Below are 25,802 nucleotides of genomic sequence, written 5' to 3'. Positions count from 1 at the left end.
ACAGTGTCCGGTGGCGCACCGGACTGTCCGGTGCGCCCATCGACAGCAGTCTTCCCCAAAGGCCACTTTGGTGGTTGGGGCTATAAATACCCCCAACTACAAACACTTCAAGGCATCCAAGTTTTCAGCCAACACAATCAATACAAGAGCTAGTGCATTCAATACAAGACACAAATAGAGTGAATCAAAATCTCTCCAAGTCCAATTCCACTCAAAGCAATAGTGACTAGAAGAGAGAGTTTTGCCGTGTTCTTTTGAGCTCTTGCGCTTGGATCGCTTTTCTTCTTCCCCATTTCTTGTTCCCAAGATCATTGTAATCAAAGCAAGAGACATCAATTGTGTGGTGGTCCTTGTAGGGACTAAGTGTCCCATTTGATTGAGAAGAGAAGCTCACTCGGTCTAAGTGACCGTTTGAGAGAGGGAAAAGGTTGAAAAAGACCCGGTCTTTGTGACCACCTTAACGGGGAGTAGGTTTGCAAGAACTGAACCTCGGTAAAACAAATCACCGTGTCATCCGATCTTATTTGCTTGTGATTTGTTTTCGTCCTCTCTTTCGGACTCGATTATACTTCTAGCGCTAACCCCGACTTGTAGTTGTGCTTAAATTCTATAAATTTCAGATTTGCCTATTCACCCCCCTCTAGGCGACTTTCAATATAGACATAAAAATTAAGAGCTAAAACAAATATACTATTTTGAAACAGAGAGAATATTCGATAAGTAATTGAGACATTAGTTTAACATTCTAAACGAGACTAATCGATAGTGCGTTGCTCTTTGTGTATTTATGTTCAAGGCAGACAGGTTTAACAGAAAAAAGTGCTAGCGTCTAGTGGCTAGGGGAGTCTCTGTTTTTGGGGTCCCGATTAGGAGTGGTAATGGATCGCAATCCAAATGCTTCTTCACAAAATAGTAGGACACTAAATAAATGTTAGTTAAAAAATGAATACAAATAGAGTCTGATCCTATAATCCGATTCGATCCTTAAATCTTATAGTGTAAAATTTATAGTTCATCGTCATCCCTAGGCCCGGTGCGACCGCATCTCTGCACTGCCTTAGGTACGGCCATGCATGTACCCACCCGTCGTATTGGTCAGATCGGGTTGGATCAGGTTAGATTTTTTCGAGCAGATTGGGTCACAGATTGATCAGATCGACCCATGATCGGTAACCATGAATTTCTGGCAAATTAGTGCTTGAAAACGTTATAATATCTCAAAAATGACTTGAAAACGCATTTAGTGCTATGGGTGATTATCAGTACCTCCTGGCAAATTTAAATCGGTAACAATAAACCCGTCCATAATATCTCAAAAATGAATTTGAAAAGCAGCTAGCACTATGGGTGATTCTCAGTACTTACAAGCAAATTTTAATATAAAAGTACTTTTCAAAACATTTCTCATGGAGCCCAGAAAGCCACCACAAACAGGGTAGATAACGAGCCAGCTTGGCTTGGCTTGTTAAGATAACGAGCCACAGAGTCAGCTCAGTTCGGTTCGTTTACAAGCTCGAGCTGGCTCGTTTAGCTCGCGAGCCAAAACAGAAAAAAATAATATGTATATAATAATTATTTTTAAGTTAATTTCAAACTAATTTAACAATAGAAAATACTAATTATACTCATAGTTTCACAAACCACATCAATGTAACATTAAATTAGCATAATTCATCACTCATTAATTCATAATTCACATACATGTTCATCAGTTTAACCCATAATTATATTTGCATAGACCAAATTAACACATAGACATAGTTCATTAATCATTAGTTTAATTCATAGGTCATAGACACCTCACATATATATATAACATGTTCATCAATTATTCTGTAAATCATATGTATATAGTTTTATTTTGCTAGAATATGGTAGCTCGTTTAGCTCGTTAACGAACCGAGCTAGAATGTCAGCTCACCTCGTGAAAAAAATTCAAACGAGCCGATCCGAGACGAGCTTACCATGAACCGAGCGAGCCACGAGCATTTGGTCCAGCCCTAGCCACAAACGAACAAATAACCCGAGAAAAAAACCCAGAAAATTCTAACATAGAAGCCTGAGTTTCAAAGGATGACATGAAGCAATATAAAGTCGTCTCGTAGGATCTGACGCCTATCCACGCTCAATTTGTATCATTTTGCTGAGTACGTATACATAGATGAAATGTTCCCTTGTAGCTATGAACAGAACTTCAAGCATATCTTGACATGATATGAATCATGATAAATTCGAAACTACCACTGTAGTGCCAATATTTACATGCGCTAGGAATTCTGGAAACACTGTCTGCTGACCAATTTAATAAAGTAATAAATACAATATCTGAATCAAAGCTTCTAAGATTGAGATCTATTGGAGTTGAGGATGGATTATCTCAAGACTATCCGTGACTTGGGGACACGTGTGTTCAAGAATGAGCTTAGCTGGCTCCATAGGGAAATCTTGGTACCATAGAGCCGCACACTAACTGACTTCCTTGATCCTTCTCTGACAAACTCCAGCTCCCTGGATACACCACGCTCAGCATAGCTGCGTTCTTCTAGAAACGGCAGGTCGACTGAGCCCTCAGACTCGAGGTTCTTCAGCCACCCACGGAGCAAGTAGTTTATAACCTGATGATCAGGAAAGTTATTATAGATCTCCATAGATAAATATAAACTGCCATAATAATCAACTAAATAATATTGGAACATTTTGCAGGATACCAATTATTTAAATAAATATGCAAGTATGAAAAACAATGGAAGTTTGAAGTAGCTTTGCCCTCTCCAACTCGTTTGCCAGTGAGAGGACCAAAAGAGTAAGAATATTTTGGAAAACTGCGGTGGAGCTGCAGATTGAATTATTGAAGACAAAGAGACGACGAGTTTTGTTGTCGCTACAAGTATGGAGCTTCTTATAGGCTACCCATTGTACATGGGAATAAGAAGAGATCCTCCTTGTCTCGCAGTCCCATTCTGTTTGGTTCAAACGTTGTTAAGGGAATGGTAATGAGATCTCTTATCGATGGTAATGGTTACTAGTTATAATTGGATTGGATAGTAGTACATAGTATTACTAGAAAGAGCTCAACCAAATAAAAGTATCGGTATCCATTACCCCAAGTAATCCATTTACGTTACATTTCGGCAAACCAAACATCACCTTATACTTGTTGAATGCGCAACAGGACAAAACAAGTACTACTTACAAGTTACAATGCATGAATATCAGTGCTTGTTTCATACATCCATCAGAATATCATATCATGCAGAACAGCACAAATAGCTTAGTTGAGACCTTATTCTCATGCACTTATTTTATCCTCTAGTTTACTTCTAAGGGCTTTTATGGTACTCTACAGGCCTACATTACTGATATGAGGACGCTAGTATGCAACTATGCATCAGATCTGAATATCTGATCTTACTTTTTTTTCTCATCTAGTGGTTTAGATACTTCATTCATATTAGTGATCTTCCACCATAGGTATTTCAGGCTAGTATGACTAGTACAAGGGTAATTAGTAGAGGACAGGATACAGTAAAAGTCCTTACTACCCCCCCCCCCTTTGTATTATAATGGCAATTTCTATTTGAGTAGTGTAAAAGCAAAGCCTTTAACTGTTTGCAAGGAAAAAAACTCAAACTTTCGCCACACTCCACCAAGGTAATATTTAATACATGTTGATTTTCCATTTTTATTGCACCTACATATTTAAGATTCCAAACTTTGAGTCACTAATGGCTGCGATCTTTACAAAGTTTAGGCCAACAGAGTCTTGTCTAGGTAACATGTTAATCAACGACTTTCTGCAAATTTGTTAGACCGTGTCCAGCAGTTCACTCATATGGTCACCCAAAACACGGTTTTGCACTGTAGACTGCACTGTTTGCAGAGGTGGAGTTTGAATATTGGAATATGAATGGATAAGCTGCTGAAGATAGTCTTACATCATAACAAAATTCTAGATTTTAATCAGATCCACTACTATATACTATTGGAGGAAAAATGACTCAATAGATAACAGACACTAGGGCTAGAGTATATATAGAGTATCCAAGTATATAAACTCTAATACCCCTAGTCGAAATTCTAGCCACGACAGACGTTGAGACCGGACCGAAAGTCGGAGAACACCGAGGACGGCAGCCTCTTGGTGAATATGTCAGCGAACTATGAAGTCGTCAGAACGTGGAGGACCCGAACATCACCGACGGCGATGCGCTCACGAACGAAGTGGAGGTCGATCTCAACATGCTTCATGCGCAGATGTTGAACATTGTTGGTGGAGAGGTACACCGCATTGACATTGTTGCAGTAGACAAGAGTGCTTTGGTGAAGAGGCTAATGAAGCTCCAGGAGAAGTTGGCGCAACCAGGAGGCCTCGACCATAGCACGATACTCAGCCTCGACACTCAAGCGAGAGACGACGGGCTGCCTCTTGGAAGACCAGAAGACCAGGTTGTCTCCCAAGAAGATAGCATGGCCGGATGTAGAGTGGCACGTGTCCGGTTAACCTGCCCAGTCAACATCAGTGTAGACAGTAAGCTTGATCGACGTGAATCGCCGAAAAGACTGAAGTTGAGTGTGTCGCGAAGGTAGCGAAGAATCCGCTTGACAGCGGTGAGGTGCGGCTCATGGGGATCATGCATATAAAGACACACCTGCTGAATAACAAAGGAAATATCAGGCGAGTGAAAGTGAGGTACAGTAGGGCACCACCCAAGCTCCTAAAAGCAGTGCGTTCGACGACAGGAGCACCATCAACAGAGGAGATCTTGGCCTGAGTATCAACCGAGGTGGAACATGGCTTACAATCAGTCATCCCAGCGCGATCTAGGATATCTAGAGTGTAGTGGCGCTGCTGTAGGAAGAGACCTTCAAACCGTTGTTCGACGACAATACCCAAGAAGTGGTGAAGCTGACCGAGATCATCACAAACTCCCGTTGTAGGGCAGTGATGGTCCGATGTAGCAAAGTGAGCTAGAGGTCGTAAGGACAATATCATTATATCATCCACATACAGTAGCAGGTATATAACATTCGCGCCCTGGTGGTAGATGAACAGAGAGGCATCAGATCGGTCCTCACCAAACCACAAAGAGAGAAGGAAGGTGGCGAAGCGGCTGTACGGGACCCAAGGCGCTTGCTTAAGCCCATACAAGGACTTGTTGAGGCGGCAAACCGGATCTGGGCTTGTTGGATCCCCAAAACCAGTAGGCTGACTACAGTACACTGTCTCTGTTAGGGTGCCATGGAGGAAGGCGTTCTTGACATACAATTGTTGAACTGGCCAAGAGCACGAGACGACGAGAGCTAGGACAATGTGAATAGTCGCAGGCTTCACCACCGGGCTGAAACTCTCATCATAGATAACACTCAATCGCTGAGTGAAACCCTGAAGAACCCATATGGCCTTGTACCAATCTAGGAAGCCATCATCCTTCTTATGAGTGAAGACCCACTTGCTGGTGACGACACTACAGTGGGTGGGATGCAGCACCAAGTCCCATGTGTGGTTGGCGAGGAGCGCCTCGTACTCTTCCATAGCACGCAACCAGTGAAGATTGACAAGCGCGCCATGAACGGAGGACGGTACAGGGGATACAACTGCAAAAGCGAACAAATCAGGGATGATCGTCAAGAGGGCCAGGCGGTCCACGGGATGGAGCATCCCGGTGGCCCGGTGTGTCACCATTGGGTGAACGTGGCAAGGATCCCGATAGAGAACTGGATGGTCTGACATCAATGGCTCGGCGAGAGAGCTGGTCAATGCAGCGACATGGGCATGACGCTGGTAGACGTGCACAAGCTTCGCGAAGCGGTGCAACGGCAGCGGAGTCGACGATCCAGGCGAAGGAGGTGGTAGCTCCACCCGCGGGCGTCGCAGGTAGACACGCGCAAGGCGAGAAGGATCCATGCCAGGACAAGTGGGGAACTCAGCGGCACGCGTTGCACGATACGGGAGTTAGGGGCCGCACGTGAGGCAGCAGGAGAGACCATAGTGGCGTGCGTGGCACAACAGACGACTCCAAGGTGGGCGCAAATGCCCAAGGAGGCACGAGCGGCGGCACCGGGGCGACGGGTGTCACCATGGGCGAGGAACCTACAAGGGGAAGAAACAAAGATGGATGGACAAAAGGAGGCATAGAGTCAACGTCAAACAAATGCGCCAGGTCAGAGTCCAAGGTGGAAGTAGTGGGAGCGAAAGGGAAGGACTCATTGAAAGTGACATGGCGAGATATACTGACATGACGGGAGGAAAGATCATAACATCAATACCCCTTATGATCAGGAGAGTATGCAAGGATGGCACAACGAGACGATCTAGGTGCAAGTTTGTGTGTAGCAGTGGCTGAGAGGCTAGGAAAGCAAGCACACCCGAAAACACGGGCAGGGGCGGCGGCGCTCGGCCGAACAGGAGCAGCAGCGCGCACTGGCTGGGCAGTGACTGCAGCCAAGGGAGAGGAGAGAGGGGGGAAGGAGGAGAGGTGGTCCTCACCGGCCATGGCGGGGCGGCGGCGGCCGCGCCGAGCAGCGGACGGAGGTGGCGGTGAACGGGAGAGGAGAGGGGGAGGGGAGAGAAGAAAGGAAACCCTTGATACCATATTGGAGGTAAAATGACTCAATAGATAACAACCACTAAGGCTAAAGTACATATAGAGCATCCAAGTACATAAACTAACATATAATAATAGAGACCCCTTGCAGATTTCCATTTCCTATGTGCAATAGCATTATTGTTGTGCAATTACACCAACAATTTCTCTTAAAAAAGCAACAATTCTAACACTTACAGAACTTACTGTTAGACTGTGTGTGTGTGGGTCGGCACCACTGTTGGGCTGCCGGCCCATCAGGGTTAGGTTTGTGAGTCTCTATACATATGTACTCCACTCTATGCAATATATATATTCTACATGGTATCAGAGGATTATGGTTAGGGTTTTCCTCCCACCTCCCACAACAGTCGCCGGCTGCTCCATCCCGTTTGCAGCCGCCTCCTGCGCCGCTGCCCCCGGGAGGCTCAGCCTTCCCTCCCGGGGGCGGCCTCCCACCCGCCGACCGCCAAGACTCCCACCACCACCACCACCCGGCAGGAGCAGCAGAGCGCACAATACCAACGCGCGGTAGAGACCCGCGAGCGCGCGTCGCCATCATGGCGCCAGCACCCTCCTCCAGGACCAGGGCCATCCCCCCCGCCATCTTGTACCTCCTCATGCCCCTGTAGATCGCCGTGGCCGCCGCAACCATGGACCCTGCCGAGCAGGAGACGCTGCTCCGTGTCATGGAGTCCGTCTCCTCCGACCGCGACTAACGCGAGGCCGCCGGCACCGACCCCTACAGCTCGCCGTGGTCGGGGCTGAAGTGCAGGCTCGGGACCGCGCCCGGCCCCGGCGGCACGGATGCACATGTCACACCTCAACTTCGGGGTGCCGCCCAACTCGATGTGCAAGGACACGGCCACGTTCCCGGCCGCCGCGTTCACGCTGCCGGAGCTCTGGGCGCTGTTCCTCGTCGGCTGCTTCAAGAACCCCGACGTCGTGGCCGCCTTCACCCTGACGCCGGCGTCCAAGCTCTCGTCCTTGCGCCTGCAGCAGCTTAGCGTCCGCGCCAACCTATCGCTGTCCGGCGCGCTGCCGCCGCAGCTGGCCAGCATGCGGTCGCTCCAGGTGCTCACCGTGTTGCAGAATGCGCTCATCCGTGGCGCGGTCCTGAACGACATTGGCGCGCTCGCCAGCCTCGTGCACCTCGACCTCAGCTACAACTCCCTCGCTGACCATGGCAGTCATTGCCCCAAGCGGCCTTGCTCCCTTCCCCAACGCTGGCCGCCCTGATCCGCTGACAGAGGCGGGCTGACCCTCGGACCGCGTCGATGGCCGCGCCGACCGGGCGCCTCTGACTACGTTGTCACCTAGCAGTGCATCCTCTTCATGCTTCTCCCGTCGTCGGCGCCATCAACACCCCTTGCAGGCCCGGCGCAGGCCCCTGCCCGGCTGGACCCGCCCCGCCACCCACCCCTTCATCGCCTTCGCCGGATCCGTCGCTGCCGCGGCCTTCCCGGTCGGATCCCCGTTGTTGCGACCTTCCCGACTCGATCTGTCGTCCCTTTGGCCGGATCGCGTCTTCCCGGCTGGATTCGTCGTTGTCGTGGCCTTCCCAGCCGGATTCAGCGTCCCCCTTCTATTCTGCCGCGGGCACGGACATCATGACCGGCGGAGACGCGTGCGCTGCCGTCGGCCTCCCTGGCGGGGCTCCTTGACGTATGGACGATCGAAGAAGCAGGAAGGTTGGCCTGTCGGTGCTCTTTTGTTGTGTTGCCCTGCCGATCGTTGACGCTCGAATGTCGACCCCTCCCGAAGAACGGGCTTTTGCTGCGTGTCTCCTGACCTCGGCCACCTCGACTTCGGCTAACTCAGCATCCAGGGGCTATCGCCTTCTCGGAATCCACACCGGTCTCTTCTACAGCCGCAACATTCGCACCCTCACGACGCTGTGACTGCGGGGGATTTCAACCCGTCGGCTCCTACCTTCGGCCTCTACTCCAGTCTCATCGTGTGTGGTGCCCCCGTTGCGACTGCGGGGGGATGTTAGACTGTGCGTGTGGGGGGGGGCACCACTGTTGGGCTGCCGGCCCATTAGGGTTAGGGTTGTGAGTCTCTATATATATGTACCCCATTCTATGCAACATATCGAGTCAGTTCACTATTCTACACTTACTAATGCAGCTCATTTCCTAATCAATGGGTTAACACAATGCATATTGTACGAGGATTGCATTGGATATACATATATGTACCCCCACAACATGCTATCCAACAGAGAAGCTAGTTTGTATCATTTACTTCAATGAGGAGTTGAGGACCCCGATTTGTATTGTTTGTTGACTTATTACAGATAAATATTTGTAAAAGAAAAGTATTTACAAAACCCAAAAGAATTAGCAATTGAAATATGACATATTAAAGCCAAAACAAGAGCTAAAATTTATAAGCAAAGAACAATCCTTACCTCAGGGACCTCATCATGAGGACAATGACCAGCGGGGCTAATTTCATAATAAGGTGCTTCGGGCACTTGCTGTTTAACTTTAAGGCCCCAAATAGGTCTAATCCAAGGATCTTCTCTTCCATACATGAGAGATATAGGAATGCCTTGGTCTTGGCACCTACAATTGATGAGTGTTAAAATGGAGAATCATATTCATTATGTAAAGTTATTTAACAATCTTATGTAAAGTTTCACTTGATCATTTGGATTATCTAATTCACCTAGAGATGGCCTCTTGGAAGGATATCTGACCCCTTGGAGCAAACATAATGGAGGCAAACGATGCAGCAGCTGCTGGGTGTTGTGTTATCTCCACAATACGAGAGAATACTTTGTCCACATTTGTTGAATGGTCAGCGTATACTTGTTTGAGTATGTCCTGAATACTTTTTGGGTCACTTATCTTTTGCCAACTATATCACAGAGGAAATTACACTCCAATTAGATTATAAAATACAATGTGTGGATAATTCATAACTTTTCAATGACACATGCATTAGACATTTAATTTTGCATGTTAGTTTATTTCTAAAATTTCAATAATGCAAGAGCATAAGCAAACTAAATCATTATGGTAATAATGCTTTCACATGTAAAACTACAAATATAACGTTTCTTGAAATAAGTAAATATCACAAATTTCAATATAGCGAAGTTAAAACATCAGAAACTGTTGGTTCATGTCAGTGTGAAATGTATGATTTTAGTGATCGAATATGTTCTCCAAAAATAATAAACAACACTTACACTGCTTCAGTAATTTTCCTCACAAATGATGGAAGCGGAAATGTCCCAGCCCATGGGAAAATCTTTGACAATCGGGGAGATGTAGCAGGGTTGGGAAAGAATCCCCAAAACGGTGTTGCATTAAGCAGTGTGACACCTTTTACAAGGTGTGGACTGGATGCAGCAAAATACAGAGCAACAAAACCTCCAAGAGAGTTCCCCACAATATAAACTGGTTCACGGATAACCTGGAAATGAACTATAATCTTAGCTTACGAAATATGTTGTATAAATCTCATGGTGAAATTATATGATCATATGTATCAGTGAACCTTTATTAGCTTCTGTAGTATAAAGGCATAGATAGCTAAGCCATCCATATACGATGGTTACAATAAACAGATTTAAACCTTATGTGTGCAATTTTAAACAGAAGTACAGAACAAACATAAATATGACGATTACTACATTTCTAGCAGTAAAATATGCATAGTTTATGTTGGTCATCACTCATCAGTGTCGGTTTCGAGCAGTTGTCAACACAAAAATGAAGGCATTCAAACAATGTTCCAGTTTGGCATGGTGTTCTATCGCCCTTGAGGCTTGATGATCTCACTCCTACTAGTGATGATATCTCTTATGTTGTGTGGTGGGGAAAAGCGCATAGAAAGGCGCACAAGAACATGAGAAAAGGTTTTAACAGCGTCATCATTTTGAGGGCTTGGTGCTTATGGCTTCATCGTAACAGGGCTGTATTTGATGGAGTGAGTCCTTCCATGAGCACAGTCCAAAGTATGTCTTTGGATGAGTTGATGTGTTGGGGTAGGGCTGGTGCTAAGCATCTAGAGAGTCTTGGCCTTGCTGCTGCCTGCCTTTAATATGGTCAGGGAAAATCACAGTGCTTAGCGTTTAGGCAAATTAGGTTTGCCTGCTCTTTTGCTTCTGCATCTTCTTTATTATTTCAGCATAGGAAGAGGATGGAACATTAGTGTTTGGCTGGTGGTCTTTGGATCCAGTTTTTCTACCCTTTGGGCTTTGTAATTTAGTCCATTTTGTAATTTTTCTTCTCTTAATATAACGATGCGCAGCTTTTCTGCACGTTCGAGGAAAAAACAATGTTCCAGTTTCAGATATTTATGAATAAAGAAAAAAATAGTAACAAGCCTATGAGGAGTTTCCAAAAGGCAAGATTTGCAAACTAAACACCGATGCCAATTTAGTCAAAACAAACATTGCAAGACACAGTAACTAATTCAAGGAGTACCTCCTCAATGAAATGCTGAACTTGGTTTTGCCATAAATCCACAGAATACACCAGCTCCTCTGCCCAAGGCTGCGAATCTTGTCCAAAGCCCCAAAACGCATCTTCGCTCGCTATGCTACTAGGAGCAGGATCTTCACCAGGCAGCGACATCCCCTGCCCGAGAAAATCCATCGTCCACACCCGATGATCGCGACCAAGATCCCTCAGCTGCTTCTCGAAATGGAACGTCCCGACTCCGAACCCCGGCAGGAAGAGCACCGCAGGTGCCTTGCTGTTCTTCATGCCGGACCTCTCGTAGTACACAGTCAGCTTCGGCTTCCACTCCCAGAACCCAGTACTGATCGGGGAGCTGTCAGGGCCTTCCGGAAGGCCTTGAATCATCACCCTCTCGGCCTCCCCGGCTTTCATGGAAGGAATGCCCTGCAGGGCTGCATCCACGTCGCTTACATGGAATCCCTGGGCTGCATGGACCTTGCCGGAACCACCCGGATTCGAAGCTCCACTCGTGGTTCCTACACACGCAACTGTGTATCTTCTGGTCCGGGAAGGCCTGGCATGCCCAAGACCAAGGCCAAGAGCACTGCCCCGAAGCCTCCATGTGCTTGCTGGTGTTTGATGTAATGCCGAGCAGGAGTGGCTGCAAGAGACCACCTCCATGATCGCTATGATGTTTGGCGCCCACTAGTTCTGCAGACAAAAAGGGAAGTAAATGACTTCGCCAGACCGAAGTGGAACCAATAATCCGACCGTTCGTCATATGGCAATTTGTATCATACAGCTATAAAGCAGGCGCGGTAAGACATATATACCAGATATTTTTTTGGCCAAAAATCGAAGCTAGAAGAAGGAAGGGAAGGGATCAAGGGAACGAGCGCGCATACCTGGCCGACCTGGCGCGGGCGGCAGTGAATCAGTGATCACCCCGTCGTCGCCGCTAGGGAAGAAGGCCCGAGAGAGCGAGGGAGTGGAGTTGAAGGCGAGGATCGGAGACGGAGGAGGGTGGAATGGAACGCAGGACGCGCTCGCGCCGTCCCGGATGGCCTGCTTCTTTGGACCTTGCGTGCGCGCACGCCATCCGCGTGGCGTGGAAGAGGCGAGTGGAGGAGAGGAGTTCGGTGTGCACGGATTGCTTTGGTTTTGTCCGTTTGCGGCTTGGAGATGCGTAGAAGTAACTCGAGAGTCGAGACTCACACTCACTACGACGAATAAGACCGTGGATTTTTTTTCGTTTTCACAATGTTTTTTTTTTGTTTCGACTACGTTTTCATATCAAAAAAATCTGTGCCGGAAAATGCAAAGGGTCGTTGGTGGCACTAAATTAGTAGGTGGTGTTCTTGAAATTTTGGCAATTTAACGTTAGTTTAAGTCATAAATTCCATATCAAATATCGGTAGTATATATATAATGTAAAAGAATTAAGTGCTAACATATTAACATTAAATTCTATCTATCAGATTTACCATAGTACAATTCTACCTATTTTCTTAAACTATTTTCTAAAATATTTCTATGTTTACAACATACGTAATTTTTAAGCAGGGCGGACCCATAGGGGTAAAGTAGGTCATGATCTCATTCGATCATTAAAACCTCTTATATCTAATGTTAAGTATAGAAAATTTTGAAATTTTTGGTGAACTAAAACATCGTTCTAGGTCTCTTGGTCCGATGGGTCCAATCCTCCTACTTCCGGCCTTCTCATTGCCCCATTTCTTGCATATATCTGTCTAGGTTCATTTTTCTCAACGTCGTCCTAGCTAGTCCGCTTCGATACCCTGTCCCAGACATCGCTCTCTTCCCCCCTTACTGAGACGCGACACTGCCTAGCCCCGACTCCTTCCTGCCCTCGTCTTGCTTGTCGTCATCGCAATATCGGCCCGTCCGACAAGCTCAATCTCGCTCGTCGCAACGATGCGACTCTAGCGACCGATGAGTTTCGCGAGCTAACTAGCACTAGCTCTTAGCCAGAGATGCCGCCTGACCTAGCCCTTCCCCCGCACCCATGGCCTTCGAGAAGATAGACATTCTAAAGATACACACAACTTCGATTCGATCAGTATATGTTTGCTTCTTTTATTTATAAGTTTTTTTCTTTGAACATGTATTGTGTATTGATATGAAGCTTTAATTCTATGCAGCATGAGTTTTTTATGGTCTTGATTGATTTTGTCACGTGGTAAAAAATGTTAATTGTCTATTCGCTAGTCATATTAAGTAAGTTGAGTTCAATAGAGTTAAACATTGCTAATCGTTTATTCACCCCTTTATACGACATCAAGGTTCTTAAATGCCGTAATTTTAATCATATGGCTTTTTTGACCACATAAATTCTTATTCTGCGTGCCACTTCTAAGTGTGGGATATGAAGAAGGGATAAACATCCGACGACTCATGTGCATACATCACTTTGCTGATGATTAGCTAGGGAGATGAGCAGACACTGGTTGCCTGGCGGGCCACTGGAGGAATTATGATAGTGTTTGGTTGAAGAGCTAAGTAGAACGAAGTCGTTCTGTTCCAGTTTTGTTGTTGTTTGGTTACAAAGTAACTAGAACGGAGTGGTTCCAATTAGGGAATATTCTCCTCAGATCCGGAACCATTCTACTCCAAAAAATCAATGGGACGGAGCCGCTCCGTTCCCAGTCCGCTCCCACAGCTCGCTCTCCTATCTGTGCGCAGTAGCTCGCACGCCTCCCTCTGCAACCAAACAAAGAACAGAGCCGCTCCGTTCCAGTTCACTCTGCAACCAAACAAAAAACAGAGCCGCTCTTGTTTGACACCAAAATGAGCCGGCGGACTGTCTGGCCCTGAGGCCGGACGGTCCGCGGTCCGGACGGTCCGCGCCTGTGGGCCGGACGGTCCGCGCGTGCGCAGAGCAGATTAGGGTTCCGAGTTTTGTGCTACGGTTGTTAGCTAAAATCATGGGATAAGCTCGGGAATTAGTTTGTAAAGGGTCCAGCCTCCCTCCTCTATAAATAGAGAGGTATACGGCCGATTTGTAATCATCAATCGAATCAATACAACTTCTATTTCGCATTTTATCCTAGGAGTAGTTCTAGTCTAGTTTAGGTTTAACCTCTCGATCCCCAAATTCTTCGCCTCTCTTCGACTCTACGCCGATTAGAAGAGTCTAGGTCGGCCGGCCCGAGCCTAGACAACCCCTAGGATCTCTCCTCCCCGACGGGGTCCCTCCCGGGAGCGAGATCCAGGCGCCGCCGACGATCTTCCGCCGCCCCTGCGCACGCGCGGACCGTCCGGCCCCAGGGCGCGGACCGTCCGGCCGTCAGGCAGGAAACCCTAGCCCCTGCGCCAGGTCGCGGACCGTCCGGCCCCAGGCCGCGGACCGTCCGCGCCTGACCAGAGAGCACCGCCGCCGGTTCTTCTTGAGTATTTGGCGCTCCGAAAAAGCGTCAACATACTTTTTGGCGACTCCGCTGGGAAAACACATATAGACCTATCAAATCGGCCCTCAATGGCCGGTTCAAAAGATAGCTCTGAGGTTTCCACCAGCAATATCATCACACCGACATGGGAAGCCTTGCCGGCTGAAGAACAGCTTCTGTTCGAGGAGCGCCAGGAGCAGCTGATCCAAGAAGCAAAGGCGAAGTTCCTGGCTGACTTCAAAGTGGACAGGAACAACAAAGTCGTTCGGCAACGGGCGACAGATCTGGCTTCGCTCCGACCTACTACGATTACCCCAAATGTAAGTAGCACCAACGAACTCCAATCTCTTAAAGCTTACATAGACGAACAGCGAGAACAGATGCAAAATATCATAGGGGTTATGCAAAACGATTGTAGGAGACTAGTACGTGCATTTGATAAATCTAGTATAGCAAATTTTCCTTCACACGAGGTTGAATTAGGAGATAATACACGTAATACATCGGTTAAAGGTTGTCACGACCAGTCACAACCCCCTTATGGGATGCCGATGGACACGTACCCTGAGCAAACGCAAATCGGCAGTAAACCAGCCGATCTACACATGTCCGGACCGTCCGCTCGCGAGCGCGAACCGTCCGGGTCAGCCATAGTCGGGCCCATTTTTAATGAGTTACCTAGACACGCACCCGAGCCACCACATAGGGCACCGAATTTAAACTATCCAGTCGGACGGTCCGCATACAACGACGGACGGTCTGCATATAATCACGGACGGTCCGGGTACATATCCGGACAGTCCGCGCATGAGTCTTTTGAGGGGGATTATTACCTGAATCCTCGCCCGTCCCAACAACACTTCTCATCACATTATGCAATGCACCAGCCCATTAATTCAGGATCCAGAGCCCAGGAAAGCTTCCCGGCCCTACCTAGAAGGCCGGAAAGAAACGATCAAACATGAGCCATATAGCGCAAATGGAAATGCACCACGTAGCTCAAACCAATGGGGGGAACGACAACATACTAACATGCAACCAACCCCACCTATGTTTGACCAGAGAGCCGGTGGTCTTGCACCGGCTGCCATTGGTATAGTGAGGGAAGAAATAGCCGGGGCGTTCCGAGATAAGCTCGGAGTAAGCATGATCCCTGGGGGGCAATCATATCGGAAGCCTTATGACAGCCGATTTGATCACCACCCATACCCACAGGGAACTAGGATACCCGAGTTTGCAAAGTTTTCGGGTGACCAAGGAAAGAGCACGCGTGAGCACATAGGCCAGTTCCTAGCACAATTAGGAGAATTAGCCGACACCGAAGCATTCCGTGTGCGTTTATTTTCATTATCCTTAACAGGGACTGCATTCACATGGTATGCCACGCTCCCTCCTAATTCCATTTTGTCATGGGGAGACTTAGAGCAAAAATTTCATGAACACTTCTTCTCTGGTGATTATGAGCTAGATTTAGTAGACTTAGTGACCCTACGACAAGAAAAGGATGAATCGGTTAGTGATTACATCCGGAGATTCCAGGATACAAGAAACCGATGCTTTCAAATTCATTTAACAGATAAACAACTGGCGGGAATAGCCTTTGATGGATTGCGCTATTATTTAAAAGAGAGATTAGAAGGCATCCAGTTCTTTACTCTAGCACAATTACATCAGAGAGCTTCGGCTTGTGAAAGCCGAAGCAAAGAACTAGTCAGAACGGTTCATCATAATGTCCCTATAGTAGAACACAATCAAAGTAGTTCGGACGATGAACCAAAGAAAGTTTACACTGCCGAAATAGTTTGGCCCGAGCAGGCCAAATCTTCGGCTTGCTACTCCTTGCAGTCAGTTCAAAAGGAACGACAAGAGGAGGTTAAGTTTACATTTAATGTCGGCAAATGTGATAAGATATTCGATGAATTACTAAAAAATGGTAACATTAAAATTGATTATATCGTTCCACCTGCCGACGAACTAAAGCGTCGCGCATACTGCAAGTGGCACAACTCATTTTCCCATGCCACTAATGATTGTAATGTGTTCCGACGACAAATTCAATCGGCCATTAATGAGGGACGATTGAAATTTCAGGAGGACACGGAGCCCTTCCCAATGAATGTGATCGACTTTAATGGCAAAAAGGTCCTAATTCGGCCCAACACAGCCGATAAGGGCAAAGACAAAGAAGTCATCATCGGCAACGCACGGGAGGCCGATGGAAACAACAAAATTTCTTGCAGGAAAGTGATGACCGAGAAGACTCCTGATGGAGGGGAGACACTGAAGGTAACCATCACAAACTCCAGCGCTGGGGGGCAAGCACAGGCAAGGGGATATGCGCGAGAACCCATACTACGCATCGCGGACGGTCCGGTGTCTAGGCGCGGACGGTCCGTAACATCACCGGACGGTCCGAAGCGTTCCGACGGACGGTCCGGCAACGTCGAAGAGCCGCGGCAACCACGTACCTTCAAACCACGACGACCAGAAATAGGTACGTGGAAAACTAACACGTTCAAGGCAACTGGTCGGTTGGTAAAATCTAGCCCGACCTTTGATCAATTATTGTCTAAATATGTGAAAAAGAAGGCTGGCTCCAGCGACCGGCCACCAAAGGGACCTCGCTTACCCACCCAGGTGCGACGGCAGGTTAGGCCGATTGGACCACCACACCAATCGGAAAGGACGGAAGGCCATAATGTTCAATTAAGACCTAACGTACCTGCATGGACACCTCCACCACCATATCCACATATGCCATATCCATACACATACATACCTCCACCATATGTCCCAAATCAAATGTGGGGCATGCCACCATACCCATTTGGGATGCCACAGTACCCCGCTTGGGGGGCACCCCAAACATCTGTATTCAATAGGTTGACACCTCCAGTACAAGACCGATTGAGAGCCCCTCAATCTGGTCCACGAGCACAGGCCCAGCAAGATTGCCGAACAACTCAGCCCCAAAGGCTGACTAATCCGGCAGGGGGGCATACAGCTATAACCTCCAACAGTACGAAAAAGGGAGAAGTCATTAAAATAGGAGCGACAGATGTCGTCGTACAACAAAATAACGAAGGGCCGATGATTTTTGGTGAATCGGCCAACACAAACAAAAAAGAAAGTACGATTGTCAATAAAATAGCCGATCCAAAATACTCCATGCCCCGATGGTGCCCATCGGGATTGACACGATCGCAAAAGCGAAAATTACAACGCCTTAGAGCAAAGGAGAATCAGGAGAAGGAGGCGGAAAAAATATTTAATGACACACATCCGCAGTATCCGCCACCACAAAAGAGATGGAGACCAAAGGCCGTTGAGGAAAATCAAACGGCCATAAAGACAGAAAATAAAACAGCAACTGTGCAGCTCTTTGCAGGTATAGCAGACAGTCCGGCTATAAAGACCAGACCAACCGTACAGGGCGCAGACCATCCGACCCCTGAGGCCGAACCATCCGCACTACACCAAGACACCACCAACGATGTACCGACACCCATGGAGGAAGATGACCTACAAGGGGAAGACCTGGTCGACTACGAAGCTACGCCAGAACACTTGGAAAATTAGAAAAAGTAAGGTGACGGATTGGTCAGGATCGCTATGACGCTCGACGGTGTTGGGACTGACAGTTCGATCAAAGCTAAAAGAGTCACGTCCGTTGAGTCAACCATCGGGACTAAGGCCACTACGTATCATCCTAGCAAGTGTCAAGATGCCTAAGAAAACTGATGTGATCACATCGAGTTAGTTGCTTTTGGTTCGCTCAGCTCCACCAAAAGGCAGGGGGGCATATGTTTGACACCAAAATGAGCCGGCGGACTGTCTGGCCCTGAGGCCGGACGGTCCGCGGTCCGGACGGTCCGCGCCTGTGGGCCGGACGGTCCGCGTGTGCACAGAGCAGATTAGGGTTCCGAGTTTTGTGCTACGATTGTTAGCTAAAATCATGGGATAAGCTCGGGAATTAGTTTGTAAAGGGTCCAGCCCCCTCCTCTATAAATAGAGAGGTATACGGCCGATTTGTAATCATCAATCGAATCAATACAACTTCTATTTCGCATTTTATCCTAGGAGTAGTTCTAGTCTAGTTTAGGTTTAGCCTCTCGATCCCCAAATTCTTCGCCTCTCTTCGACTCTACGCCGATTAGAGGAGTCTAGGTCGGCCGGCCCGAGCCTAGACAACCCCTAGGATCTCTCCTCCCCGACGGGGTCCCTCCCGGGAGCGAGATCCAGGCGCCGCCGGCGATCTTCCGCCGCCCCTGCGCACGCGCGGACCGTCCGGCCCTAGGGCGCGGACCGTCCGGCCGTCAGGCAGGAAACCCTAGCCCCTGCGCCAGGTCGCGGACCGTCCGGCCCCAGGCCGCGGACCGTCCGCGCCTGACCAGAGAGCACCGCCGCCGGTTCTTCTTGAGTATTTGGCGCTCCGAAAAAGCGTCAACAGCTCTGTTCCAACTTACCAAACACAGAACAGAGCGGCTCTGTTCCTAGAATCAGGGATGGAATGGCTCCGTTCTACTTGGCTCCTCAACCAAACACTAAGTACGTGACAATAGGAGAATGGATGGAGGTCTTGCCATGCAAATTTCTAAGCAACTGTATATACGCTTTCTTTGTAGAAAGGCGTATCTATTTGAGTCGCTTCCGAGCAGACGTCCTCCTTGGATAAGGGGATAGGCGCGAGGAAGAGCGGCCTATCCGCATCCGCATAAATCCCAGTCAAATTGAACGAGAGCGCCACTCCCCTCTGCTAATCCCAGTCAAATCGAAGCAAGCATGGCCATGGCGGCCGTGGGCGTGGGCGGCGCAGTGGCGTTCCTCCTCCCGCAGCGCCGCCAGGGCGCCGTCCCCTGGAGCGGCGGGCGGCGGCGGGCGCCCGTGGCGGTGCGCGCGTCGTACGAGGCCGGGGTGGGCGTGATGGCGACCAAGGTGGGGATGATGACCTACTTCGATCCGGAGACGGGGAAGCCGGTGCCGGTGACCGTGGTCGGGTTCCGGGAGGGCGGCAACGTGGTGACGCAGGTGAAGACGGCCGCCACGGACGGGTACGACGCCGTCCAGGTCGGGTACCACGGCGTGCGCGAGGACAAGCTCACCCGCCCGGAGCTGGGCCACCTGGGCAAGGCCGGCGCCCCGCCGCTGCGCCACCTGCAGGAGTTCCGGCTCACCGCCGTCGACGCCTTCGAGCCCGGCCAGCCCCTCGACTTCGCCGACCTCTTCAAGGAGGGCGACCTCATCGACGTCTCCGGCAACTCCATCGGCAAGGGGTTCCAAGGTAGTACACCGATTCTCGCGCCTCCATCCAATAGTGCGATTGCATTGCCAGCAACAGCAATTCTGCTAATGATCTGCCAGCCTCGGTTGTATGTGTCATTGTTCCGTTTCATGGAGAGTGAAGTTTTAGCAGCATTTGCTGTAGCTGTAGTTTCAAAGGTTTGCATTTGCGATTGCTATGCCACTTGTGCAATCTCCTAGCTTGCAACGTTCTTGATCCGCTCGCGCGCGGTTTTACTTGTGGCACTGCGCAGGTGGCATCAAGAGGCACAACTTCAAGCGCGGGCTGATGACGCACGGTTCCAAGAGCCACCGGCAGCTGGGTTCCATCGGAGCCGGGACGACGCCGGGCCGCGTGTACAAGGGGAAGAAGATGCCCGGGAGGATGGGAGGAACCAAGACCAAGATCAGGAAGCTCAAGATCGTCAAGATCGACAACAACCTCCGGGTGCTCATGATCAAGGGGGCCGTGCCAGGGAAGCCCGGGAACCTCCTCCGCATAACGCCGGCCAAGATCGTCGGCAAGAACATCCCCAAGAACTAGACTTCTTTTTTCAGGGGGGTGAATGTTGAGTGTTTGTGTTTGTTACCCTGCTACAAACTGGATGTAATCCTTTGCCAATTTCCAGTTTTTGAACACATGCAACTTCAGATTAGTAAAACTATAACCTGTACAATTTGGATGCTTGGGTGAGAGAGTAATAGGCAGGTAATGCAAGATGCACTTCTGGTTCCTGAATTCCGCTAAACAATAGTTGATTAATTCTATGGCCATAGATCATACAAATAGTTAAATACAAATGGTCGCAGATCATGCAGATATGTACTGATCTGAGTCAGGAAACGCAACCAAAACGGAACCAGGAAATGCGACAAACAAGAAAAACTGCAGACGTAACCTTGTGCAACAGGGGGGCAGAAAGGAGAACTTTGACATAATCGTAAAGCTTCCACTATAGCCAACTGAACGAATACATTTGCTACCACATCACCCTCAGAGAAGATACAAAGAAGACGGATTGTTTGGGCCACCCTTCAATACGGATTATTTGATCATAATAATAAGCCATCCATGCTTCTACTCTAAGAGCACAAAACCTAACACGGAAGAAGAAACAGTGGCCACCAAATCAGCTAGTTCCACGACCACAATTGTAGATATTTAGCTGCCCAAAATAGTCTGTACAAATGGATCACTCCTCAACCTGCACATAAAGAACATACGACCAAAGAAGTTAGCAATCGTACAGAAACTGCTATGACCTGCTACAACCTCAATCAAATCGATAGGGGTGCCCAGGAGAATGAAGAAGCAAATTGAAGCAAACAACATCTACTTCCTTGTAAATGCAAGTTGTTTACGAAATTACCATGTGCAGTGTCATCAAAGGTTTCATTAATCACTTCCAAAATCTTCAAAATGAATGCCCTCAGATATTGTATCTAGCCGCCTATTTCCTATTTCTATTGATAATAAGGAAACCATTAGATAAATTGAGAATTTCAGTACTGCATCAAGAGCAACGTTGAGGGAAGGGCAGTGGTTAACCAGTATGTTCTCCAGCAGTAGATTCTGGGAAGTTATTTGCATCGGAAGGGATGAAAGGGGATCGACCATAATTCTCTAATATTTCTGCAAATGAAAGACAGAAGATGTTTTATGTTGCATACACAATATAAATCTCTATCTCTACTACTATAATGTGTGAGTTTCGTCATGCGTCCGCAAGCGCCCGCCTCCGAAATACTACTATAATGTGAGTTTCATGTCCGCAAGCGCTCGCCTCTGTCCAGTGCGTGCGATCCCGCGAGCACCCCCGAAACACGAAAATAAGCAGCAAAAAGGGCGCCTTGGTGGAGGCTCAAACACGCCACCCCCGGCTCTAAACACTCGGCGTCTACCACCGGAACACGCATCTGTTTGTGTTTATTACTTTATTAAGGAGCGATATCTTAAATATGCATATACTAATATTTGGAAAACAAAAAAATGTAATCAAGTTTGAATAAATATTCCATTTAAACAAGGGGTACCTATATAATATATGTTAACCGTAGCAATGTATGGTTAACTAACTAGTAAATGTATAAAGCAGCAGTAATGTTGAAAGGAAAGACTAAAAATATATAGATCAGCAATATTGCATAGAAGTACCTGCGCTTTGGCTGAAATCCTCTGTCAAATCTGAAAAGCTGAAATTACGAGGAATCTGGCTCAAGAAACCATATGAAGATGAATCCGTGTCCAAAATTGGACCACCTAGTGGTTGTCCATTCAACTCAGAGCTGCTAAAGGATGCACCTGATACATCTCCAACTGACTGCTCTAGGAACACGGCCTCATTGCTGAATCCAAAATCTGAGTTGCTTGAGTAGCCAAATTCTGTCTTTATTGTTGCTCCATTGTGTCCATTAAACTGCCCAACAGCAGGATTGTGTGCTGTTAGCAGGCTTGATGAAGCATCCATGCCACCAGGAAGGCCATGAACAACTTTACCAGTATACATAAATTGGTCATCGGATGGAGCACCATTAACTATACTACTAGAACCTCCATTGCGCAACGAGTTATCTTGCAGTGCAGTACTGGGGATAGTGTCAGGCAGAAAGGGCATGTTTTGGTTCACTGAGACAGGCAACAATGGACTATATTAGAACTTATTACTTCCATGGTTACATTTTGGCAGAAAGAGGTTTTGTAATTATGTCAAGTAGTACAGATGTATAGCTGCAGAAAAAAGGAACTTACATGTGTTAGAGTTTGAGCCATTAGGAGCAGCAGGAGGTACAGATGGCATCCCAGAAGGATGATCTTTAGTCATAATCTCATACTGCTGCTCAAGGAGCTTATTGAAGGCCGTTATTTGATTCATAAGCATCAGCCTTACATAGTATGCCTTGAAAAAATCACGATTCTCTTCCTCGAGCTTCTGCCAGACTGGAGAAAAGAATGATAAGCCAACAAGTAAATCAACCCAAACTAAAGAGGTCATCAATTTATTATGTTATAACGATGGGACAAAATTAATGCACTGGAAAAGTTCCATCAATCAGAAAGGCAGATAATCAAACCATCCGATTTCCTGTCAGGACCTAAGGAGGCCCACAGAGGGGCTGCGGTAGCAGCAGCCATGGGCCCTAAGGGAGATTAGATAAGGATAGTTAGAGATAAGATTAGAAGATTAGTTGAGATTATTTAGGAGATTAGTTGAGATTATCTAGGAAGGTTATCAGTTAGTAGTTTGTTGAGAGTTTTTAGGAGATAAGGATCTCTAGCTAGATAGGGGCAGCCAACCGGCCTATTTATGTAATCAATGGATGAGAAATAAAGCAAGCAAGAATTAGAAGGGAAACCCCCCCTCTTGCTCGGCCGTGGGCAGAGACCCCCGGCCGGCATCCTGTGAACAGTACCACACCACCTCCACCAGCAGCCCCAACCATCGAATTCCCTCTCCAATCCCTCACCGATCTAGCGACCATAACATTTCCAAACAAAAAAAAGTTGCATAATGCAAAGCCACACGTTGATGAATTGATTATAGAACATATGTTTGTTCCTTTCACATGATGAGTTCTTTTTTGTATGCTATTTTCTGGCCCCTGTGAGGAGGCCTGCTGACGTTTGGTCTACTTTAGACCTTTTTCCCTATCTTCTTAATATATAAAAGGGCGCAGCTCTCCTGCGCGTTTTCGAAAAAAAAAATTGTGCTGCCACTGAGTCATTCATTATAGGTCCACAACAGAGGGCATACAAAATGATCCTTATGTTTCTGGTTTACAGATCATGCATACGTGCCCAAGTCTATAAAAGGCTGGGGGCGATAAATTGATGGTCTAATAAAAATGAAAATAATATGTCCTGAGATTTCATCATAAAAAATAAAAACATACCAACTAAGCAAGTTATGTTTGTATGCAAATGAACAGTAATAGTTATTCTCAGTCAACGGAACAAAAAAAGGACTTCCTGAGTGACATCATCATGGCAATCATGCTTTAATAAAATAAACATGTACACCACTCAAATGCAATAAACCATTGTTTCTCCAATTTCAAGGGAAGTTTATGGCTTTATGCTAAGTGAATTTACAATAGCAGAGCTCACAGTGTTGTGACCGTGATGCGTTATCATTTACAAAACCGAAAACTTGTATCAAATTGTGAAATAAGCTAAAAGTGCTGATTGGACAGGAAAGTCACTTCTGGTAATAGAAGAGAATTACCAAGCTCAGTGAAACTAGGTTCTATTTTTGCCTGGAAAGATAGGGTGTCCACCACTTCTTTCTGGTTCATATATAGCTGAAGGCAACGTTCAATGAGATTCTGGACCTGTAAAACAGTTTTTCAATGAGGGTTTATTGCTTTAAGTACATGACGCAAGAGAAAACTAGCACAGAATCCGACCACGACGAACACAAAATTCAATCCCAGTTAAGAGAACAAAAAACATATACAATGGGCTTTGTCAATTGTGCATAGAATGTGATAGACAGATGCAGGCACATTTCAGGAACCACAAGGCAGCTATCTGTATGTGATAATGGTAGAGGGAAAATGAGAGTGAAAAAAATTTGGAGGTTATGACATATGACACTGGCAAGAACAAGTCAACTTAAGTAACGGATACGTGCCCCCCCCACCTGAAAACTGAAAGTTCATCCGAAAGATTCGACATCCAAAAAAGGCAAACGGACACGTGAAAACAGGACAAGTACGCCGAAACTTCAATAGATCTCATAGCTCAACTTCATCGGACTTAGGGTGTGTTTGAATGCACTAGTGCTAATAATTAGCTGCTAAAATTAGTTGAAGACATCCAAACAATCTAGCTAATTTCACTAGCAATTTTTAGCCAACTTAACTATTAGCTCTAGTGCATTCAAACATCCTCTTACTAGTACGCATTCTGCTTTTGCATACGACAACAGAAGCGCACGAGTCTCTCCTTTAGCACACATCATTATTACAGATACCCAACAGTAGCAGCATCCATAAATTCCCCACCCCCTCTCTTACCCATGCACACCCTTCCCCCTCCATCCACCTCTCCAGCTCCGTGTTCATGAATCATGACCAACCGGGACTGGCACATGCCCATGACCTAGAGTATGCAAGCAGAGCCCAAACGAGGGCATGCAACCGTTGCAACAGCACAACCATCTGTAACCCTAATCGAGGCCATTTACTTCTCACCGAGCCTACCAGGTATTCAGGTTATCAAATATATAGGGAAAAATAATCGAAAGCAAGTTAAAAAGAGAGAGAGAGAGATGGAGGAGGGAAGGAACAAGGCGGGGGGCGCTCACAAGCTGTATGTCCTGGCGCGAGACCTTACGGACGTCCTCCCCTCCCGGCATGCCTGACGCCCGTCTCTCGCTCGTGCCCAGCCCGGCGGCCCTAAACCAAATCTCCCTGCGAGCGACGCCAAGCTAAGGTTATCGAAAGAAGAAAGTAGAACAAAACGGCGCAGTCGCGGGTGGCGATTGACACCGACAGGATAGTAGCCAACGACGAAACGTTCGATCCAGCTGGCACGGCCGCGGGGGGGAATCTCACCTTGCTCGAGCCGAGGGAAAGAGCAGGTGAAGCGGAAACGGAGCTGGAGCCGGAGCGGAACACGAGGGAGGGAACCGTTCCGCGCGCGAGTTCAACGAGGGTGAGGGCCGAAGCGGCGTGGAGGGAGGAGGAAGGCGACGGCGATCAGGTGAGGGCGCCGCGCAGCGTGGCAAGGGCCTGACGAAGGAAGCAGTGTGTGTGGGGACAGCCAAGTTGGTGGGGTGGGATGGGATGGGATGCTAATGCCGTATCCGTAATGCGTCGGATTATCTAGGTGTTATCCGGTTTAACGAAACGGGGAAGTGGAGGCCTACGGGACGGACACCAGATTCCGTGCTACCATCCCCCCCCCCCCCCCCCCCCCCCCCCCCCCCCCCTCCCCTCTCTGATTAGCTCAGTTGACAGCTGGAACATCCGATCTTTTCTGACACTCTGATTCTGGCTTAACCCCTCCTTTCCAAAATAGACGATTCTTCTTCTTCATTAGCTAATACTCCCTCCGTTCTTTTTTATTTGTCGCGTTTTAGTTCAAAAATGAACTAGCGGGCGACAAATAT

The 25,802-nt window shown here is 47.6% G+C and overlaps 3 protein-coding genes across 9 annotated transcripts; 1 reads left to right on the top strand and 2 right to left on the bottom strand.

The window, feature by feature from the left end:
• Window positions 1-2,174: 2,174 nt before the first annotated feature.
• Window positions 2,175-12,201, bottom strand: LOC100274126 (uncharacterized). Of its 2 annotated transcripts, none has more exons than NM_001148504.2 (6): window positions 11,908-12,066; window positions 11,027-11,713; window positions 9,784-10,010; window positions 9,258-9,449; window positions 8,998-9,154; window positions 2,175-2,615 (listed from the first exon to the last, which is right to left on the bottom strand). In NM_001148504.2, exons 2-6 carry the CDS (start codon window positions 11,681-11,683, stop codon window positions 2,373-2,375), a joined length of 1,476 nt encoding a protein of 491 aa, NP_001141976.2. In that variant the 5' UTR covers window positions 11,684-11,713; window positions 11,908-12,066; the 3' UTR covers window positions 2,175-2,372. The 2 variants fall into 2 exon arrangements, with proteins under 2 accessions (NP_001141976.2, XP_035823725.1); XM_035967832.1 differs by lacking the exon at window positions 2,175-2,615 and adding an exon at window positions 3,932-4,502 and having other exon boundaries at window positions 11,908-12,201.
• Window positions 12,202-19,047: 6,846 nt separating this feature from the next.
• LOC100193892 (50S ribosomal protein L3, chloroplastic-like) lies at window positions 19,048-20,426 on the top strand. Its single transcript, NM_001352295.1, has 2 exons — window positions 19,048-19,690; window positions 19,944-20,426. Exons 1-2 carry the CDS (start codon window positions 19,192-19,194, stop codon window positions 20,231-20,233), a joined length of 789 nt encoding a protein of 262 aa, NP_001339224.1. The 5' UTR covers window positions 19,048-19,191; the 3' UTR covers window positions 20,234-20,426.
• A 2-nt stretch (window positions 20,427-20,428) lies between these two features.
• On the bottom strand, window positions 20,429-25,596 carry LOC103626595 (uncharacterized). Of its 6 annotated transcripts, XM_020538423.3 has the most exons (8): window positions 25,246-25,596; window positions 24,996-25,101; window positions 23,913-24,018; window positions 22,439-22,627; window positions 21,845-22,315; window positions 21,239-21,322; window positions 21,060-21,153; window positions 20,429-20,894 (listed from the first exon to the last, which is right to left on the bottom strand). In XM_020538423.3, exons 2-7 carry the CDS (start codon window positions 25,044-25,046, stop codon window positions 21,086-21,088), a joined length of 969 nt encoding a protein of 322 aa, XP_020394012.1. In that variant the 5' UTR covers window positions 25,047-25,101; window positions 25,246-25,596; the 3' UTR covers window positions 20,429-20,894; window positions 21,060-21,085. The 6 variants fall into 6 exon arrangements, with proteins under 6 accessions (XP_020394012.1, XP_035814975.1, XP_035814974.1 ...); XM_035959082.1 differs by lacking the exon at window positions 23,913-24,018 and having other exon boundaries at window positions 25,246-25,500; XM_035959081.1 differs by lacking the exon at window positions 24,996-25,101 and having other exon boundaries at window positions 25,246-25,500.
• Between the last annotated feature and the right edge of the window lie 206 nt (window positions 25,597-25,802).

Source organism: Zea mays, chromosome 5 (genome assembly GCF_902167145.1).
Source record: "Zea mays cultivar B73 chromosome 5, Zm-B73-REFERENCE-NAM-5.0, whole genome shotgun sequence".
Classification (NCBI taxonomy): Eukaryota; Viridiplantae; Streptophyta; class Magnoliopsida; order Poales; family Poaceae; genus Zea; species Zea mays.
Note: the sequence above shows the minus strand (reverse complement) of the source record. Positions and strands in the feature narration are given on the sequence as shown.

Bases quoted from the DNA above. Each gene is read 5' to 3' on its own strand.
- LOC100274126 (NM_001148504.2), bottom strand. From the start codon at position 11,683: ATGGAGGTGGTCTCTTGCAGCCACTCCTGCTCGGCATTACATCAAACA. The intron at 9,450-9,783 runs GTAAGTGTTGTT...TCTGTGATATAG, and splicing joins AGGAAAATTACTGAAGCAGT to TTGGCAAAAGATAAGTGACC. The intron at 2,616-8,997 runs GTAAGGATTGTT...CCTGATCATCAG, and splicing joins CTCATGATGAGGTCCCTGAG to GTTATAAACTACTTGCTCCG.
- LOC100193892 (NM_001352295.1), top strand. From the start codon at position 19,192: ATGGCCATGGCGGCCGTGGGCGTGGGCGGCGCAGTGGCGTTCCTCCTC. The intron at 19,691-19,943 runs GTAGTACACCGA...GGCACTGCGCAG, and splicing joins CATCGGCAAGGGGTTCCAAG to GTGGCATCAAGAGGCACAAC.
- LOC103626595 (XM_020538423.3), bottom strand. From the start codon at position 25,046: ATGCCGGGAGGGGAGGACGTCCGTAAGGTCTCGCGCCAGGACATACAG. The intron at 22,316-22,438 runs GTAAGTTCCTTT...TGCCTGTCTCAG, and splicing joins TGGCTCAAACTCTAACACAT to TGAACCAAAACATGCCCTTT. The intron at 21,323-21,844 runs GTACTTCTATGC...TTTCATTTGCAG, and splicing joins GGATTTCAGCCAAAGCGCAG to AAATATTAGAGAATTATGGT.